Source organism: Schistocerca nitens, chromosome 4, assembly GCF_023898315.1.
Source record: "Schistocerca nitens isolate TAMUIC-IGC-003100 chromosome 4, iqSchNite1.1, whole genome shotgun sequence".
In the NCBI taxonomy this organism is placed as follows: domain Eukaryota; kingdom Metazoa; phylum Arthropoda; class Insecta; order Orthoptera; family Acrididae; genus Schistocerca; species Schistocerca nitens.
In genome coordinates, this window is record NC_064617.1 from 319,516,840 (window position 1) to 319,537,544 (window position 20,705).

The 20,705-nt window shown below is 43.1% G+C and overlaps 1 protein-coding gene across 3 annotated transcripts in view; it reads right to left on the minus strand.

The window, feature by feature from the left end:
* Window positions 1–20,705, minus strand: part of LOC126252747 (sialin-like) — a 107,551-nt gene that overhangs the window by 20,667 nt on the left and 66,179 nt on the right. For all 3 annotated transcript variants that reach the window (XM_049953653.1, XM_049953654.1, XM_049953652.1), the window contains 2 exons: window positions 17,725–17,857; window positions 2,978–3,219 (listed from right to left, as the gene is read on the minus strand). In XM_049953653.1, coding sequence (XP_049809610.1) covers window positions 2,978–3,219; window positions 17,725–17,857 — 375 coding nt within the window. The remainder of the gene's footprint in view (window positions 1–2,977; window positions 3,220–17,724; window positions 17,858–20,705) is intronic.

Sequence of the window (20,705 nt, forward strand, 5' to 3'; positions counted from 1 at the left end):
ATTAATGGGATGTAATCGAATTAAATCAAGTGATGCTAAGTGAATTAGATTAGGAAACGAGACACTTAAAGCAGCAGATGAGTTCTGCTAATTGAGCAGCAAAATAATTAATGATGGCCGAACTAGAGACGATATAAAATATAGACTGACAATGACAAGAAAAGAATTTAAAGAAAAGACAAAAAAATGGCTCTGAGCACTATGGGACTCAACTGCTGTGGTCATCAGTCCCCTAGAACTTAGAACTACTTAAACCTAACTAACCTAAGGACATTACACACATCCATGCCCGAGGCAGGATTCGAACCTGCGACCGTAGCAGTCGCACGGTTCCGGACTGCGCGTCTAGAACCGCGAGACCAACGCGGCCGGCAAAGAAAAGACATTTGTTAACGTAGAATATAGATGTAAGTGTTAGGAAGTCTTTTCTGCAAGTGTTTGTCTGGTGTGTAGGCATGTATGGAATTGAAACATGGACGATAAACAGTTTAGACAAAAGGAGATTAGAAGCTTTCTAAATGTGGTGCTACAGAAAAATGTTGAACATTAGATGAGTTGGTCACATAACTAATCAGGAGGTACTGAATAGAACTGGAGAGACAAGAAATTTGTGGCATAACCTGACTACAAGAAGGGGTCGGTCGGTAAGACACGTGCTGAGACAGCAAGGGATCAACGATTTAGTGTTGGAGGGTAGTGGGGGAGAGAGGTGTAAAGGGTAGAGGGCACCATGAGATGAATACAGTAAGCAGAGTCAGGAGGATGTAGGTTGCAGTAGTTATTCAGAGATGAAGAGACTTGCACAGAATAGAATAGCAAGGAGAGCTGTATCAAACAAGCCTTCGGACTGAAGAGCGCAAAAACAACAACTAATTAGTTTTGAATGTCAGCAACGGCCCATGGTAGGAGAATGTGGTAGATGTATGATGGGGTATTGGCATATTTGGCTGTTAATGTAAGACGACACACAACGCATCAGCTGATGTCAATACTCTGGATCTTACTGTCTGGGATCATCTCAAAAGTAAAGTGCGCAGCACCCCGTTGATAAGGTTGAAGAATTTCAGCGGCAAAATTTACAGTCTTTTCAACATATATGAAATAATCTTGTTAGATATGTCATTGCTGAAATTTGAGCCCAATTAGACGGGTACTTAATCAAAAAATTTATATTTCGAATACGTTTGTACTAACTAGGACAATATTCTATACTGAAGTCTGTCGCAGCTACTACGCAAACATTCGCGATTATCTGACACGCCGCTCGTTTACATACGTTTGCTAGGGCTTTTTTCTTCTATTATTGTGTTCCTCATGTTACATTTCGCTATTAATTGTGAAGGATCCAATATACAAGACGCATTAAGTTGACTTTTTTTTCCTACTCCACCCACCTTTTCATCTCAGAGTAGCACGTGCAACCTACGTCCTCAATGATTTGCTGGATATACTCCAATCTTTGTCTTTCTCTATAGGTTTTACCCTCTACAGCTCCCTCTAAGTATCATGGAAGTTATTCACTGATGTCGTAATAGATGACCTACCATCCTGTCCCATTTTCTTGTCAAGGTTTTTCATATATTCCTTTCCTCGCCGGTTCTTTGGAGAACGTCCTCATTGCTTACCTTATCAGTCCACCTAATTTTCAACATTCTTCTGTTGCACCGCATCTCAAATCTTTGATTCTCGTGTTACCGGTTTTCCCACAGTCCACGTTACACTACCATAAAATACACTGCTCCAAACGTAGTCTGCCCGCATCTCGTGGTCGTGCGGTAGCGTTCTCGCTTCCTACGCCCGGGTTCCCGGGTTCGATTCCCGGCGGGGTCAGGGATTTTCTCTGCCTCGTGATGGCTGGGTGTTGTGTGATGTCCTTAGGTTAGTTAGGTTTAAGTAGTTCTAAGTTCTAGGGGACTGATGACCATAGATGTTAAGTCCCATAGTGCTCAGAGCCATTTTTGAAACGTAATCTCAGAAATTACTTCCTCAAGTTAAGGCCTACGTTTGATACTTGCCAGTGCTTGTTTGCTTTACGTGTGGCCCTCTCTCCGTCCGTCATGGGTTATTGTGCTGCCTAGTTAGCAGAATTCCTTAACTTCATCTACTTCGTGATCACTGATCCTGATGATAAGTTTCTCGCTGTTGTCATTTCTGCTGCTTCTCATTACTTTCGCTTTTTTTTCGATTTACACTCAGTCCTTATTCTGCACTCATTAGACTTTTCATTCCAGTCAGCAGATCCTGTAATGTTATCAGCGAATCTTATCACTGATATCGTGTCATGTTGAATTTTAATTCCATTCTTGAACCTTTCTTTTATTTCCGTCACTGCTTCTTCCATGTACAAACTGAACAGTAGGAGCGAATGTGTACATACCTATCTCACAAACTTTATTAATATGAGCACTGTGTTGTGGATAATTCACTTTTATTGGCTCTTGTACATACTGTATATTACTCGTCTTTCCCTGTAGCTTACCCGTATTTTCCACAGAATTTCGGACAACTTGAGTCACTTGACCTAGTTGAACGCCTTTTTCAGGCCGACAGATCCTATGATTATGTCTTTATTTTTCTTCAGCATGGCATCCATTATCAAGCGCAACGTCAGAATTGCCTTTACCTTTCCTAAAGCCAAACTGATCGTAATCTAAACACATCCTCAGCTTTCTTTTCCATTCTTTTGTATATTATCGTACTGGGTTACTATGGCTATAACATTCCTAATGAATCCAGCAAACTAGAAGTGAAACAAATACTACTGGCAGAGGATGGGATTGTTTGAAAAGGACACGGCCGGTTCGTTATTCTCACTTGTTCAGTCCGAGATCGTGCTCCGTTTCTAATGAACAGGGTCTCCGAGCAACGTTAAGCTCTGCGCTTGCTTCCTCCCTCCGAAGCCGGACAGCAGTGCACGGTACCAGATGGTGTTTAGTTTCGTCTTTTTCTCCAAGCTGTGGGTGAATTGACAACTTACGTTGTCGTTGGTGAAGGCACCGACGACGTAAGGGACTGCGATGCCCGTCAGGTTTGCGAACATGTTGACGATGCCGACGATGGTGCCCGCGTAGTTGGGCGCGATTATCTGCATGTTGAGGTAGGAGCCCGTGCAGTCGGTGGCTGTGCAGAAGCCGCTGATGGCCAGCATCGCAATGATGGTTGCGCTGTCACAGCCCACCAGCGCCACCACAACCAGCGCCACTGCGGGCACCAGGGTACCTGCACACACGACAAGCAGCGTCTCTGTCGAACCCTTTCATCAGCTTATAAGCCAAAATTATTGAAAAGTGCTACACCAGGAAAGGTAAATGTGCCTCAGCATCAAATAATCCTGAGAAAATAGGGATCATTATAACGAATACAGGGATTAAAGACCACAAGATCGTTGTACCGGGACTGACCCCGTAATATCCACAGCCTCTAAAAATAAACGCAAAATACACTGCTGGAAAAAGTACACCCTTTTAGAGGGTTCCAGTTCACTCAAGATTTATTGTTGCAACAGTGTACAGTGTACAGGAAATGATTATAATTACATATCAATCGCAGACGTACCATGCATCGCCCGACACTGAAACACCCATATTAATGCGTGGTGTAGCCTATATGGGCGGCAATGCAGGCGGTGACTCTGGCGTCCAGTCGATCGACAGAAGGCGAATACTGTCCCGGAATACCTTATACCACGACTGTTCGACCTATTTACGTGTTTCTGTAACAATTGTTGGTTAACAAGTCACGAGTCAGTTCCCATTCCATCATATCCCACACATGCCCGATTGGAGACAAGTGTGGAGAAGATGCTGGCCAGGGAAGTTGCTCCAAGTCTTGGAGAGCACGCTGAGTTTTATGGGCAGTGTGTGGGCGGGCATTATCCTATTGGAAAACACATCACCTTCCTGTTGCAAGAAAGACAAAAGGATGGGTCTAACAACATTCTCTATGTACCATACAGAAACATCAAAGGTGAACGAGACTTGTAGCTTATTGCACCCCAGATCATAATGCCTGGGGTGGGGCCAGTTTGTCTTGGACGAATAAACTCTACAATGCAGCGTGTCGTACGCGTAAACGACCATCATTTGCCTGCAGACAGAATTTGCTTTCATCGCTGAAGACCATTCCATCTTCCAAGTGACCTTCTGATGGTACCACTCGAGGTGGACTCGTCGATGCTGTGGGAAGGGTGGAAGATGGGCTGGAGTTGTGCGTGCCTGTAGTCCCTGTAATAAACGATTCGCAACAGTTCATGTTGACAAGTCTGGTATTACAAGCCCTCTTATTTGTGCTGTGGTTGCTGTGCAGTCTGCCACTGCTGCCCTTACAATATGATGATCGAGGCTAGCGTCTACGTTGCGAGGACGTCCAGAAACTCGTCTACAGGTGTCATAATATTCACCTAACCACTGACGCCACCATCGCTGCACAACTGACGTCCAACTTGTGTGGCAGTTCTCCAAAAGGACCATCCCCTCACTAGGAAGGCCACAATATGATCTCTTTCAAACTCACTCAGTGCGTCTCTGTGGCATGGTTGCCTGCTTGCGTCACACGTTTGCACCACACTGAGCCTTGAGCCTTCTGGTTGTGATCATCCCCTGTTACAGGCTAGACATGAATGGCGCTCTGGACGACGTTAAAACCATTCTCATTACATCTACTATCCGCCAGGTGGCATACGCCGTCGTCGGATCAAAATCGAAGTTGTCTTTGAAGGTGTACTAATTTTTTCCGGCAGTGTAGGTATACTTAAATAAGGAGATAAAATTCGCTTGACGCTTTCCTAAAAGAGAGTCTCCACTGCTCCCCGACTAACTACATAAATGTAGACCAGATATGGCTTAAATTGAAGGAAATAGTATCAGTGACAATTGAGACATTTATAACGAATAAATTAATGAAAGTTGGTACTCATCCCCTATGGTACACAAAACAGATCAGAATACAGTTGCAAAAGCAACGAATAAAGAATTCCAAATTTAAAAGAACACAAAATTTCTAAGATTGGCGATGTTCTACGGAAGCTCGAAATGACCAAGAGTAGCGAAGCAGCTTAAATCACTTAATAAAGTAATCCTTTCGGTTACGATAATATAAAAATTAGGTTCTTTTCAGAAGATGCTTATATAGTAGCCTCTCACTTAGGAATCATATACAAGCGCTCGCTCGGTAAAAGATACGTATCCAAAGACTGGAAAGTTGCATAGGTCACACTATACTCAAGGAAGGAAGTGGGAGTAATTCGATGAATTACAGACCCTTATCACTGACGTGTATTTACGTTAGGATTATGGAATACAGGCTGTGTTCGAACATTATGAGCGAGCTTGAAGGAAACGGTCTGTTGATTGACAATTAGAATGGATTCAAAAACTATTACTCTCCGAAAATTATTTCGAGCAGTTAGTCCACGAATCCACGCGAATTGTAAATGGTTGCGAAAACACACTTGACCTCTTAGCCACAAACAATCCAGAGCTGATAGAGAGCATTATGACTGATACGGGGATTAGTGATCAAAAGGTCGTATCCAAAGACTGGAAAGTTGCATAGGTCACACTATACTCAAGGAAGGCAGTGGGAGTAATTCGATGAATTACAGACCCTTATCACTGACGTGTATTTACGTTAGGATTATGGAATACAGGCTGTGTTCGAACATTATGAGCGAGCTTGAAGGAAACGGTCTGTTGATTGACAATTAGAATGGATTCAAAAACTATTACTCTCCCAAAATTATTTCGAGCAGTTAGTCCACGAATCCACGCGAATTGTAAATGGTTGCGAAAACACACTTGACCTCTTAGCCACAAACAATCCAGAGCTGATAGAGAGCATCATGACTGATACGGGGATTAGTGATCACAAGGTCGTTGTAGCTAGGCTCGATACCGTTTCTTCCAAATCCACCAGAAACAAACGCAAAATAATTTTATTTAAAAAATCGGATAAAGCGTCACTAGAAGCCTTCATAAGAGACAATCTCCATTCCTTCCGAACTGACTATGCAAATGTAGACAAGATGTGGCTCAAATTCAAAGATGTAGTAGCAACAGCAATTGAGAGATTCATACCTCATAAACTGGTAAGAGATGGAACTGATCCCCCGTGGTACACAAAACAGGTCCGAACGCTGTTGCAGAGGCAACGGAAAAAGCATGCGAAGATCAGAAGAACGCGAAATCCCGAAGATTGGCTAAAATTTACAGATGCGCGAAATTTGGCACGGACTTCAATGCGAGATGCCTTTAATACGTTCCACAACGAAACATTGTCTCGAAATTTGGTAGAAAATCCGAAGAAATTCTGGTCGTATGTAAAGTACACAAGCGGCAAGACGCAGTCAATACCTTCGCTGCGCAGTGCCGATGGTACTGTTACCGACGACTGTGCCGCTAAAGCGGAGTTATTGAACGCAGTTTTCCGAAGTTCCTTCACCAGGGAAGACGAATGGAATATTCCAGAATTTGAAATACGAACAGCTGCTAGCATGAGTTTCTTAGAAGTAGATACCTTAGGGGTTGCCAAGCAACTCAAATCGCTTGATACGGGCAAGTCTGCAGGTCCAGATTGTATACCGATTAGGTTCCTTTCAGATTACGCTGATACAATAGCTCCCTACTTAGCAATCATATACAACCGCTCGCTCACCGATAGATCTGTACCTACAGATTGGAAAATTGCGCAGGTCGCACCAGTGTTTAAGAAGGGTAGTAGGAGTAATCCATCGAACTACAGACCTATATCATTGACGTCGGTTTGCAGTAGGGTTTTGGAGCATATACTGTGTTCAAACATTATGAATCACCTCGAAGGGAACGATCTATTGATACGTAATCAGCATGGTTTCAGAAAACATCGTTCTTGTGCAACGCAGCTAGCTCTTTATTCGCACGAAGTAATGGCCGCTATCGACAGGGGATCTCAAGTTGATTCTGTATTTCTAGATTTCCGGAAAGCTTTTGACACCGTTCCTCACAAGCGACTTCTAATAAAGCTGCGGGCCTATGGGGTATCGTCTCAGTTGTGCGACTGGATTCGTGATTTCCTTTCAGTAAGGTCGCAGTTCGTAGTAATAGACGGCAAATCATCGAGTAAAACTGAAGTGATATCAGGTGTTCCCCAGGGAAGCGTCCTGGGACCTCTGCTGTTCCTGATCTATATAAATGACCTGGGTGACAATCTGAGCAGTTCTCTTAGGTTGTTCGCAGATGATGCTGTAATTTACCGTCTAGTAAGGTCAACCGAAGACCAGTATCAGTTGCAAAGCGATTTAGAAAAGATTGCTGTATGGTGTGGCAGGTGGCAGTTGACGCTAAATAACGAAAAGTTTGAGGTGATCCACATGAGTTCCAAAAGAAATCCGTTGGAATTCCATTACTCGATAAATTGTACAATTCTCAAGGCTGTCAATTCAACTAAGTACCTGGGTGTTAAAATTACGAACAACTTCAGTTGGAAAGACCACATAGATAATATTGTGGGAAAGGCGAGCCAAAGGTTGCGTTTTATTGGCAGGACACTTAGAAGATGCAACAAGTCCACTAAAGAGACAGCTTACACGACACTCGTTCGCCCTGTGTTAGAATATTGCTGCGCGGTGTGGGATCCTTACCGGGTGGGATTGACGGAAAACATCGAAGGGGTCCAAAAACGGGTAGTCGTTTTGTATTATCACGTAATAGGGGAGAGAGTGTGGCAGATATGATACACGAATTGGGATCGAAGTCATTACAGCAAAGATGTTTTTCGTCGCGGCGAGATCTATTTACGAAATTTCAGTCACCAACTTTCTCTTCCGAATGCGAAAATATTTTCTTGAGCCCAACCTACATAGGTAGGAATGATCATCAAAATAAAATAAGAGAAATCAGAGCTCGAACAGAAAGGTTTAGGTGTTCGTTTTTCCCGCGCGCTGTTCGGGAGTGGAAGGTAGGGAGATAGTATGATTGTGGATCGATGAACCCTCTGCCAAGCACTTAAATGTGAATTGCAGAGTAGTCATGTAGATGTAGAACCAATTTTTTTATTCTCATTGCAGTAATGAGTGCTATCGACAGGAGTTCTGAAATTGATTCCATACTTCCATATTTCCAGAAGGCTTTTGACACAATTTCATACAAAGACTTCTATTTTAATTAAGTTTCTGTGGAGATGTGTAACTAGAATCTTAATCTCCTGTCTGAAATTTCATAGTATGCAGTAACTGACGCAAAGTCATCGAGTAAAATAGAAGTGACGTCTGGCGTCGCGAGGGAGGTGTTATAGGCCCGATTTAAGAGACAATCTGACCAGCCCTCTTAGATTGTCTGCAGATAATGCTGGCATTTACAGTCTATTTAAGTCATCAGAAGATCAAAACCAATTGCAAAATGATTTACATAAAGTATCTGTGTGATGTGAAAAGTAACAGTTGCCTCTAAATACGGAAATGTCTGAAGTCATCCATATGAATAAGAAAAGAAATTACACTCCTGGAAATGGAAAAAAGAACACATTGACACCGGTGTGTCAGACCCACCATACTTGCTCCGGACACTGCGAGAGGGCTGTACAAGCAATGATCACACGCACGGCACAGCGGACACACCAGGAACCGCGGTGTTGGCCGTCGAATGGCGCTAGCTGCGCAGCATTTGTGCACCGCCGCCGTCAGTGTCAGCCAGTTTGCCGTGGCATACGGAGCTCCATCGCAGTCTTTAACACTGGTAGCATGCCGCGACAGCGTGGACGTGAACCGTATGTGCAGTTGACGGACTTTGAGCGAGGGCGTATAGTGGGCATGCGGGAGGCCGGGTGGACGTACCGCCGAATTGCTCAACACGTGGGGCGTGAGGTCTCCACAGTACATCGATGTTGTCGCCAGTGGTCGGCGGAAGGTGCACGTGCCCGTCGACCTGGGACCGGACCGCAGCGACGCACGGATGCACGCCAAGACCGTAGGATCCTACGCAGTGCCGTAGGGGACCGCACCGCCACTTCCCAGCAAATTAGGGACACTGTTGCTCCTGGGGTATCGGCGAGGACCATTCGCAACCGTCTCCATGAAGCTGGGCTACGGTCCCGCACACCGTTAGGCCGTCTTCCGCTCACGCCCCAACATCGTGCAGCCCGCCTCCAGTGGTGTCGCGACAGGCGTGAATGGAGGGACGAATGGAGACGTGTCGTCTTCAGCGATGAGAGTCGCTTCTGCCTTGGTGCCAATGATGGTCGTATGCGTGTATGGCGCCGTGCAGGTGAGCGCCACAATCAGGACTGCATACGACCGAGGCACACAGGGCCAACACCCGGCATCATGGTGTGGGGAGCGATCTCCTACACTGGCCGTACACCACTGGTGATCGTCGAGGGGGACACGGTACATCCAAACCGTCATCGAACCCATCGTTCTACCATTCCTAGACCGGCAAGGGAACTTGTTGTTCCAACAGGACAATGCACGTCCGCATGTGTCCCGTGCCACCCAACGTGCTCTAGAAGGTGTAAGTCAACTACCCTGGCCAGCAAGATCTCCGGATCTGTCCCCCATTGAGCATGTTTGGGACTGGATGAAGCGTCGTCTCACGCGGTCTGCACGTCCAGCACGAACGCTGGTCCAACTGAGGCGCCAGGTGGAAATGGCATGGCAAGCCGTTCCACAGGACTACATCCAGCATCTCTACGATCGTCTCCATGGGAGAATAGCAGCCTGCATTGCTGCGAAAGGTGGATATACACTGTACTAGTGCCGACATTGTGCATGCTCTGTTGCCTGTGTCTATGTGCATGTGGTTCTGTCAGTGTGATCATGTGATGTATCTGACCCCAGGAATGTGTCAATAAAGTTTCCCCTTCCTGGGACAATGAATTCACGGTGTTCTTATTTCAATTTCCAGGAGTGTAGTTAAATTTTGGTTATATGATAAGTCACACAAATTTAAAGGCAGTCAGTTCAACTAAATACTTAGGAACTACAATGCGAACACCTTAAACTGAACGATCACATAGGCGATGTTATAAGGAAGGCAAACCAGAGACTGCGTTTTATTGGCACAACATTTAGAAGATGCGACAGAACTAATAAAAAGGCTTCCTACACTGTGCTGGTCTGTACTCTGCTAGAGTACTACTTTTCGTTATGGTATCATTACTAGGTAGATTGAGGAGAGACATCGAAAAAGCTCAAAGACGGGCAGCTCGTTTAGTATTATGGCGAATCAGGGGAAAGAATGTCAAAGGTGTGATAAGCAAGTTGAGGGTGGCAATCATTAAAAGAAAGGCGTTTCTCGTTGTGGCGAGATATTTTACGAAATTTCAATCATTAACTTTCTTCTATGAATGTCAAAATATTTTACAATCGCCAACCTACATAGGAACAAATGATCATCTTAATAAAACTCTGCCAGTAGTCTAAGTGTGAATTGCAGAGAAATCATATAGATGTAGTAATGAACCATAGTTATAGTTACAATTTGTTTGTGTCAGAGGGGGAAATCCAGTGATAACACACTCGACACGCCACCCAACCCCGTGTGTGGGTGGCGAGGGCAACTTTACATACAACCTCCAATGGGAACCCCCGTTTTTCATTGCACATTACGATTCTACGGCAAAATCTACATACTTTTTGTCTGAAGCATTTTATTCGGTTCGCCACAGATGGCACTGTAATCGGAGGAGTAGAAATGGGTACACAATCGTAATTTGCGACATACTACTCAATGGCCCTAATTGAAATGATCCTGATTTATGGAGAATGTATGAGAAATATTGAGGCTGCTGTGGCCTTATATTTCGAGAGAAAGCTCTCTCTCGTTCGTTCTTTTACAAGGTTATGGACGCCTTTGTCTGTGATGGCAGAATACAGACCATCAGAAGGAAACGAAGCAAACGTGTTACAGGAGAAGCTAATGAAATAGGTGTGCGCCACAACTCACAGATGAGCGCCCGGGAATTACACCGTGATTTCGACATGTCTGTTGGTAGTATTGTCACAATATTGCATCTTCCAATGCGTATAGTTTTCGAGATATTTCAGTGTTTTCAGTCAAAATGAACACCCTGGTCACCCAAAATGCAACTCCCTGAAGGGAGCATCCAAGTCACGTGAAATTTGCAGTATGCGTTTGCGGCAACGGGAGATGCACATGATTAGCACTTCGGCGCTGGCGCACAATACGGCGCCATTAGTGCCACCTGCGAGCCCTATATAAAACGGGGAACAGATGGCCGTGTGGAATTGTTCTTTCGTGCTGTTGTTTTCTTAAGCAGCTTCAGTGCGCCCCGTAGAAGACAGCGAGCGTCTTTCGTAGTTCGACCGAGGAAGAGTAGTTGCCTATATGGACTGCAGACTATCCTTCAGAGAAATCAGTGATCCGTGTCGGACGGAACCAAGCGACTGTGTGCGGATCCGTAATCGCTGGATGCAGGAGGGAACGACGGATAGACGACGGGACCTATTGCACACACCTCGTTGCACCACTACACGGCCGGCCTTTGGTGGCCGAACGGTTCTAGGTGCTTCAATCTGGAACCGCGCGACCGCTACGGTCGCAGGTTCGAATCCTGCTTCGGGCATGGATGTGTGTGATGTCCTTAGGTTATTTAGGTTTAAGTAGTTCTAAGTTTTAGGGGACTGATGTCCTCAGATGTTAAGTCCCATAGTGCTCAGAGCCATTTGAACCACTACACGTGACGAAAGGTATATTGTGCACATGGAAGTGATGGATCGCTTGCTACATCACGAACAAATTCCGTATGTTGAGCAACAAACAGTGGTCGCGCGTATCATTCGACGTCATTTACAGCAGAGTGGAAGTGCAAGTGTCCATTGTTACATTTATCACTGAGTCAACGCTACAGGAGTTTGAACCGGCAACGGTGTGACGAACGACGAACATGGATAACCCGAATGGATTGACATTGTCTTTATCGACGAATCCCGATGATGTCTGCACCACGACGATGGTCGGATTAGAGTCTGGAGTCACCCGGTGAGAGACTGTTGAACTATTGTCTTATGTATCACCCTACTGGTCCTGCAACCGTTTTATGGTTTGGGGTGATGTTGGACTCCATTCCCGCAACCCCTCGTACACATTGCAGCGTTACATCCCTGAAGTGTTGGAGCCTGTTGTCCTCTCATACCTTGCCGACAGCCACATTGCAACAGGGTTGTGTTAAACCACACGTGACCCTCAATGTTCAAGAGTTCATCGTCGCCCATCGCATTGCACTGCTCCCTTAACTTTCCTGTTCTCTCGATCTCTCGCCTGTCGAAAACGTCTGGTCGAAGAATGTGGAACTTCTGGCTAGGGATACACAACACACTGCCTTACCAGATCGACTTTGGCAATGTGTGGGAGAACTGTGGATTGTTATACCCCAACAACATATCAAGAGCCTCCTTGAGTCAATGCCGAGGCGTCCGCACCACGATGTTATTAATAATACACCACCGCCGACGCTGCTACAACGCCGGGTGCCGATCAGTCGCCACCATGCTAGGTAAAAACACAGGTTGAGTGCTCAGTTCTTCACAGTTCTCATCCTTGCAAAGACATCTTGCTCTTTCCAGAGTTTTCCTTATCCTTCTGTCCTTATTATTAACCTCAGAGTGCATTTAAGTGTGTCCTTCAAGTCACTAGCGCTCTGGTGTCAGAAACAATGATTATTGTTCTCTTATCTGCCAGATGGGCAGACCCTATTCTGAATGGCTGATTAAGTTTTGTGTAGGAGGTTGGCAAGAATCATGTGAGCCCACGCCTTTCCTGTATAGTTTTGTTAGTGATATACTTTCCACGTAATTCTCATCGGTTTTAAACAAACAGTGTGATTTCCTCATATGTCTTCTTATTATGTTTGTTGAACCCGATATCTTATGCTCCCTTATTTTCTAGTGAGTAATTAATATAGTAACGCTCATATACTACGACAAAAACCCATGCCTGCAAGTAGGAGGTGTCAGCATTTTAGCAGATAACCATTGCTGCCAGATTTCCTAGCACTTAGTGAATCATAGCAGAAATCATTCAAACCAAACAACAGTTCAACAACACAGCGCAAACAGATGTAAAGCATTGTGTGTAAACAGACGAAAAGACCCATTATTGTTTGATAAAACATTTGTCGAACCATCACTAGAAACAGTTACATCCCTTAAATAATTGGGAGAAAGTGTATTGTGGCGTCCCTTTTCTAGTTTTACGTTTTTCTGTTGGTCTCCAGTCTTCTGATTGATGCGTCCCGCCACGACTTCCTCTCCTGTGACAACCTTTTCATTTCAGAGTAACAATTGCAACTTACGTCTTCATTTATTTACCGGATCCAAATCTCTGTCTTCCTGAATAGTGTTTACCCTCTAGAAGTTCTTCGAGTAGCACGGAAGGTATTGCTGGGTGTCTTATGAAGTCTTATCAGATGTCCTGTCATCCTGTCCCTTCTTCTTGTCAGTGTTTCCATTTGTTCCTTTCCCCGCCGATTCTACGGAGAACCTCCTCATTACTTATCTTGTAATTAATAAATGGACAAGGTGCCTAAGATAATCAAGTACCAGAGAAAAGCACTACAAGTTAACCAGAGACACGAAGCAGAAAACGTCATAATGTGCTTGAATTGTTTCTTTTGTAAAAGCATAAATATGCTGAAACAATGTAAAATCGTTTACTCCTCCTCTAGCCATTCCTGTTGTGATTGTTACTCTTATTTCTCTTTATTGATTCATCTAAGTGTGTTCAAGTTGAAAATATAATTTCAAAAAGAAAAGTATTACTTAGAGTCGTGTACATTATTTAGATATCCTGACTCACATCCCATTTTCATGAAATTAGTAAAAGTGGTCTTCAGCAATGTAATAATTGAAGCTATTGTGGGAGAGTCTGGAACCGCAAGACCGCTACGGTCGCAGGTTCGAATCATGCCTCGGGCATGGATGTTTGTGATGTCCTTAGGTTAGTTAGGTTTAACTAGTTCTAAGTTCTAGGGGACTAATGACCTCAGAAGTTGAGTCCCATAGTGCTCAGAGCCATTTGAACCATTTATTGTGGGAGAAATTTCCTTCCGCCCTCACCGACAATTAGTGAGTCAAATTTATCTGCAAAACGGAATTGCATCTTTTTAAAATCATATTAAAGAAGTCCGATAATTGTTCTACAGGTGGTAATTTCAAAGGAATCCCAAAAGCCGAGGTTATTCGAAATTTGACTTGGAGTGTATCTGTTAGACACAAAAGTCAATAACTTTCATATTTAAATGCACGGAACTATAGTGCGGAAGCTTTTAATAGTATTGAGACTTGGGAAAAATTTCCAGAGATCGTAGTTATACGTAAAACTGTTTTGTGCTTCACACAGGAAAGTGATATAACTGATCTTACAAAATGCATTGCACTGTGCTGTCTGTGATAATGATATTTATTCTGCTACCGATTTCGGTCTTAAACCAGTAGCAGAATAAATACGACTACCACAGACAGCACAGTATAATGCATTTTGTAAAATTTGTACGTGCTGTTGACCAGCTCCTCAAAACGATGTGATATAACTAAATAAAATGCCTACAGTCTCCCATCACGTAAAATACTTAAGAAGTAACAAAGTACAATATTTTTTTAAATTTCATTTAGCCGAGCGACCATTTAAAACTAATCGTAGGAAAGCTAGATGCAAGGCACGATTTGATCCCTCAGGTTTTCTTGGCACCATTGATTAATACTGTGTTTGCTGTGGTTCTGGTTGGAGTCCAGACGGTGAGTACACATAAAAGCAAAACTCGCAACACGAAACAAGACGACTGGGATGGTCGTCGAAAAACTGTGCACAAAATGGAAGCAACAGCTCGGCAGAACGCCCGGCAGCTCACACGGCTTGACTGTCTGGAAGAATGCACAGGAAGTGATATCATCCCTTGAAGGAGCTAGCGTACAAAGGCCCTGTAACACGCCCGGGTGCACAACTGGCGGGAGACCTTTAAACTGCTCTCACATTGACCATGCGCCATGTCCACGCCACGTATCCGATACTCCAGCTGCCGTCGTATAATTTCTGCTCCACACTGCTGATGGCTTGCCTGAAATTATGTATATAAATATGCAAGCGGGTTTAGGGGAACCACTCGACACTAAACACAACACTGCCTTACGTCTGGTCTGAACAGTTATATTATGAGACGATAAGAAAATCGCAGGTTGCACTGTTTACACACTAAGTCACAAGTGGTGATGCCAGTTAACATTTTTGCAGATTTGATGAGTGGTCATAATTATCATTCCCTTATTACTGTATAGTCACTATTGTACTTCACGCTGTCACACGTATTTCACAGTCTTACTTCGGCCGAACCTTCGGTGAAGTATACACAGGCAATGATGATCTATATCTTTCCACAATTATCACTTGGACGAGCGTACGCGCAAACGACACGACGCGGATGGTTGTTGAGGATGCGGATGCCGAATGGTCGAACGAAAGTTCTTACGCTCGTCAGGTACACACAGATAGTGCTACAACGATGAAAATTAATATTACGACGATGTCAAACCTTATTTTCATGATTTAAAGAAGTATTCATGATATTAAAAATGTAATTATAATTTTATTATTTTCATTTTTGTGCTCAGTGTATCAAAGACTTTCTAGTACACGGAAGACATTAGCATTGTTTGTACTACGAAACTACATATGATTGTTAAGGGTTAAGCATGTAATAATTCGGTGTAAGACATTTTGTTGAGTCTGAATTTTGTTCTCGTACTGGTCGGTAGAGAAGGAAAAGTTCCTTAATCGATGTGAAGGTATAAAGGCTGTAAAAAGGAGAGAGAGAGAGAGAAGGTAAATACAATTTATTCAAAACAAATATCTCGAAGGTGTAACGCTTTGTGATTTCCTATAACTAAAAATTGCAAGGTCTAATCTGAGCCTGTCCTGAATAACAACGAAGAACATTTATTTTATCATATATTTTCTTCGTTTGATCACGGTTGTGATTCGCATGTTTCTTTTTGTTACGCGACGTGTTATGAATATTTTCATTTTACGCGCAAAAGTGCACACAGCTTTAATCGAACCTGCGTCTTTCGGAAACGATAACTTTTAACCAGTACAATTACGCGAATACCGTCTAAATCGCAACTGTGATCACAAAAGTGTTTCCTGGACCAAATAATTCTTATAAAATGTGTATTCTCCAAAACGAGCAGCATTGCACTATCGCTGACTCGCAACAATCGAAAGAGTAAAATCAATGCTTAAATAAAATTGCCACCTTTTAATGATTATTATTACCCCATAAATAAATAGCAATTCAGTGGCTATACAATCAATAAACAGAGGGGGCAATTCAACAGGCAATGATGACCTTTATCTTTCCACAATTATCACTTGGACGAGCGTACGCGCAAACGACACGACGCCGCTGATTATTGCTGGTGCGGAAACGCGATGGCCGAAAGCATGTTCTCACGCTCGCTGCGAGCCACTGAGCCACTGACACTTCATTGCTCTCCTTTGCTGTAAATTATTTTACTGATTCACATTAGTTTCATTCTGGGAGGCCAAACACGACGTGGATGATTGATATTATACGATACGACACACAAACGGGCGGATACACAAATTTGTTATTGGCGGCATTGCTCATTTTTAATTACTTCTTTACGCACTTTCCAGTGAATCCACTTCCATATCTCATTACTTCACAATAATAGTACTTACTGGCCACACTCGAACCTCGATAATAATGCCTTTCCCATGCAGAACTTTCCACAACACAACATAGCAGCTCCCTCCCCCCCCCCCCCCCCCTCCGTGGTGCCGGCCGCGGTGGCCGTGCGGTTCTAGGCGCTTCAGTCCGGAACCGCGGGACTGCTACGGTCGCAGGTTCGAATCCTACCTCGGGCATGGATGTGTGTGATGTCCTTGGGTTAGTTAGGTTTAAGTAGTTCTAAGTTCTAGGGGACTGATGACATCAGATGTTGAGTCCCATAGGGCTCAGAGCCATTTGAACCATTTTCCCCCGTGGTCGACTCTGCAAATGCAGCCGCTCGCTATATGACAATATGCTTACAGCCCGTTTGACCTATACTTTATTGATCGTCAGTCTGATAGTACTGATAGACGAAACATCCAATGAAGAGCAGCGTGTACTGGCACAGGTTGTTTAGTAAGCGGAAAAGCGTCACAGAGGTGCTCTTACAACTCTATTGGCAGACACTACAAGAGCGACGTTATAAATAACGCTGTGCTTGACTATTAAAATTTCGAGAGTGTGCGTTCCTAGCAGACAAGCAATATACTGATTTCTCCTAAGCAGATCTCGCGCAAAGACGATAAAGATAAAATTCGAGCGGAGCTCGTACAGAGGTATATCATTAATCGTTTTTCCGCCATATCATTTGTGACGAGAGAAGACGTGACGGAAGCGCAGCATAAAGTATCTTGCCGAGTACATGTAATTGTATACATGTACCTTCAGCTTATTTCTCGCGATGTGTGTCTGAATGGTCAAGGGCCCAAAGGTCTCTCCAACGCCTGCGATACCCCGTTTTCGGAACGAAAGAGGGTAGCTGATCGGTCGCTCATAAATGAGTGTTGCTGTACACTATTTCATTCAGGATAACTTAAAATTATGAAGCAAAACATTAATGCTGATATCTTGTCCATACTATTACACATCTCTGAATATAGCAATAAATAGATTATAGAGGTATGCTGTTTATGAAAATTTGAAATTTTTGCACACAGTACTTACCTAGCGCATTTATTATGCGGAAGGTCCAGACCTTGGATACAAATTCCTTTCGGAGCAGGAAGTTGGTAAACCACACAAACGCCACACTTCCAGCTGCACCAGTCATGTGGGGAACGGCTGATATGATTCCATTCTTTAAAACAAAAATTTTAAAAAAGGCACACATGAAACCATTTATAACCCTATATCCAGAGAAAACTATTTTACGCCTTATATAATTTTCTTTTGGTCAGAAGCATTGATCCTCAGACAGAAGTAAATGTTTTATATACGGTGACCGTATGGTAGAAGTGTTTACGCTTGTGTGTGGTGCTGTACACTGGTTTTTCTTATATACATCAGGAGAAATACCTAGTTCTCGTTTTCCATTCACATTGTGCAGTTTTAATCAATACGAAATCAGTCACCATTTGTTCAAAAACGTCACATAGTTTATCATATCACCATTACCGTAGCTTACAACATGATTCGACATTGCACTATCAGTAACAAAGTGTGGGAGACATTGTTTAAGAGGTGTACTGCTGTCCAGTGATGACCCTTTCAGGTTTTAAACTGCTGACAACTCAGTTGTGAATAAATAGTGTAATAGTAACTGCCACTTGCTACTTTAAATGAAATAAGTAATTACCGAGACTATTTTTCTACCTTTATGAACGACATAAAATTCGATCCGCTACCGTCGGAACACAGACATTTCCTCAGGGGCATAGGCCTGCTAATTAACTGGTCTCGCCAGTAAAATATGCAAGCAGGTGAGACAATCGATTCAAGAATTTCAGAAGCGCAAGCAAAATCAACATCTAAGGAATTTAGTGAAGTGAGAATTTGCCACACATCACCCCCCTCCCCCCTGAAATAAGGAAGATAATCATGACTGTTAAAAGGTGATGATACCTCCAGTAAGATACTAATAATATGTAGCCCTTCAATTTGTTAATATTAATCCCAGGTATTTTCCCAGACATATTAAAATAATTATGCTTTTATTAGGCCTCCTTATAAGAAAGATGACTCCACATTTATAACTACCTGCCAGTCCTACCTTTTAAATCGATTTTTGAGAAGTTAATGTCCTCGAGGGTGGGGCCTTTGTAGTAATGGGACACTTGATTAATCACAGTTTGGATCTCAAAAGAGGGGCTCTGTTTAGACTTCCGCTGAGCGTATAACGAAATTGTTAAATGATAAATTATCCCCAGTGGGGTCTTCTGTGACTAATCAAAGATATTTAGTTGTGCCAGTCATAGTATTCTACTAGCGAAAGCAGTTTTTTTGGGATACATGTTTCAGCACTTGCGTTATGCATGGTTCCATCATACGTCCATTGCTTTCCTTGCTTTGTGTTAATGAGCTACCATTTTATTTGAATCACGAAGAAAAATTTGTCCTTTTGTGAACTATAAAAGAATTATTTGTGAAGCCGATTAGAAAGCAATGACAGAGAAAATAGGAAACAGTAGTAAATTAATTGGTTTCACACGACTTGACTAGCTATAAATCTGAGAAAAACGAAGATCATTCAGTTTTGTACCTGCTATGAACGTAGTTTATCTACAAAAGTTATAAACAGGACAGAAATACTTTCGTGAGTGCACATACTGATAAAAACTTAACTAGGCAAAACCATGCAGGAAATTCTGCTAAAACTTTTACGTTTAGCTCATTTTAATATAAGAATAACTGCAAACTTTCGGGATGGGGAAACTGCTATAGTAACATAATTTGCATATATTCATTCACCCATGTCCTACAGAATACCATTCTGGGGTAACTTCTCGCTTAGGCCAAAATTATTCATCACATAAAAGAAAGTAATTAAAAATATACACTCACAGATAAAAAATCGCAACACCAGCAAGGAGTTGTGCGACTTAAACAAAAGTTGGCATGCGTGTTTTAACATCTGAAGGATGATATCAATTCAAATTTCGTGCCAGTCATATAAGAGTGGCGCTAGTAGTGCAACTAATGAGAATACAAAACAAGGTTGTAAGGCGTCCAGATTTTTTGGACTTTACATGAGCTTGATCCATAATAACAGTACGATACAGTATGACATCCTCAGAAAATAATAATTAAATTATATCAACAAAAAGCAATTGCAGCAATCTCATCTACCGAAAACTAAGAAAACAATATCTACCAACGTAAGAACAGTGGCATGCATAAGTAAGTTAAAGTGAAACACAATTTGGAGATCAACCGAGCATGTGGTTAATGGCATTGGAAAACCCCACTTAACAAGAAAACGGAGAGCTTCAGCGCAGAAAGGTATAAGGCCAGAATAATACATTATTACTTTTAACTTAAATACGGCTGGGACCGGGGGTGAGTGGCTAGTGGCTGGACAGCTTTAACAGGGCTAGGTTGCGGCCTGGCAAGAAAAATAAAATTCACCTCTAACGAGATGGCGATTGGCTGAAGCCATACTGGGCGATGCAGACGCGACACGGTAGGGAGATCCCCATTATATAAAAGCATTTTGAGAACTAAAAGTCCGCAGTTCGTGGTCGTGCGGTAGCGTTCTCGCTTCCCGCGTCCGGGTTCCCGGGTTCGATTCCCAGCGGGGTCAGGGATTTTCTCTGCCTCGTGATGATTTGGTGTTCTGTGATGTCCTTAGGTTAGTTAGGTTTAAGTAGTTCTAAGTTCTAGGAGACTGATGACCATAGATGTTAAGTCCCATAGTGCTCAGAGCCATTTGAACCTTTTTTTTTTTAGAACTAAAATTTCTAGAATATGTCTTGTCTTGCGGCAGACCACACAAGTGTGTGGAAAATAGCGACGGCGTTGAGAGCTTTGCTTTTGCAAAGTGTGGGCGATATGCTTCACATATCGTGGTGACAGATAGCAAGGAGGTAGTTAATTATTCCTGCGGGAATTTTTGGGGGCAAAGAAATTGTGCACATCGCTCCAACCCTTGGCGAGTGTGCAATAGCCATTATTTTGACTAGGGAAAAATTAACGTTCTACGGAACACA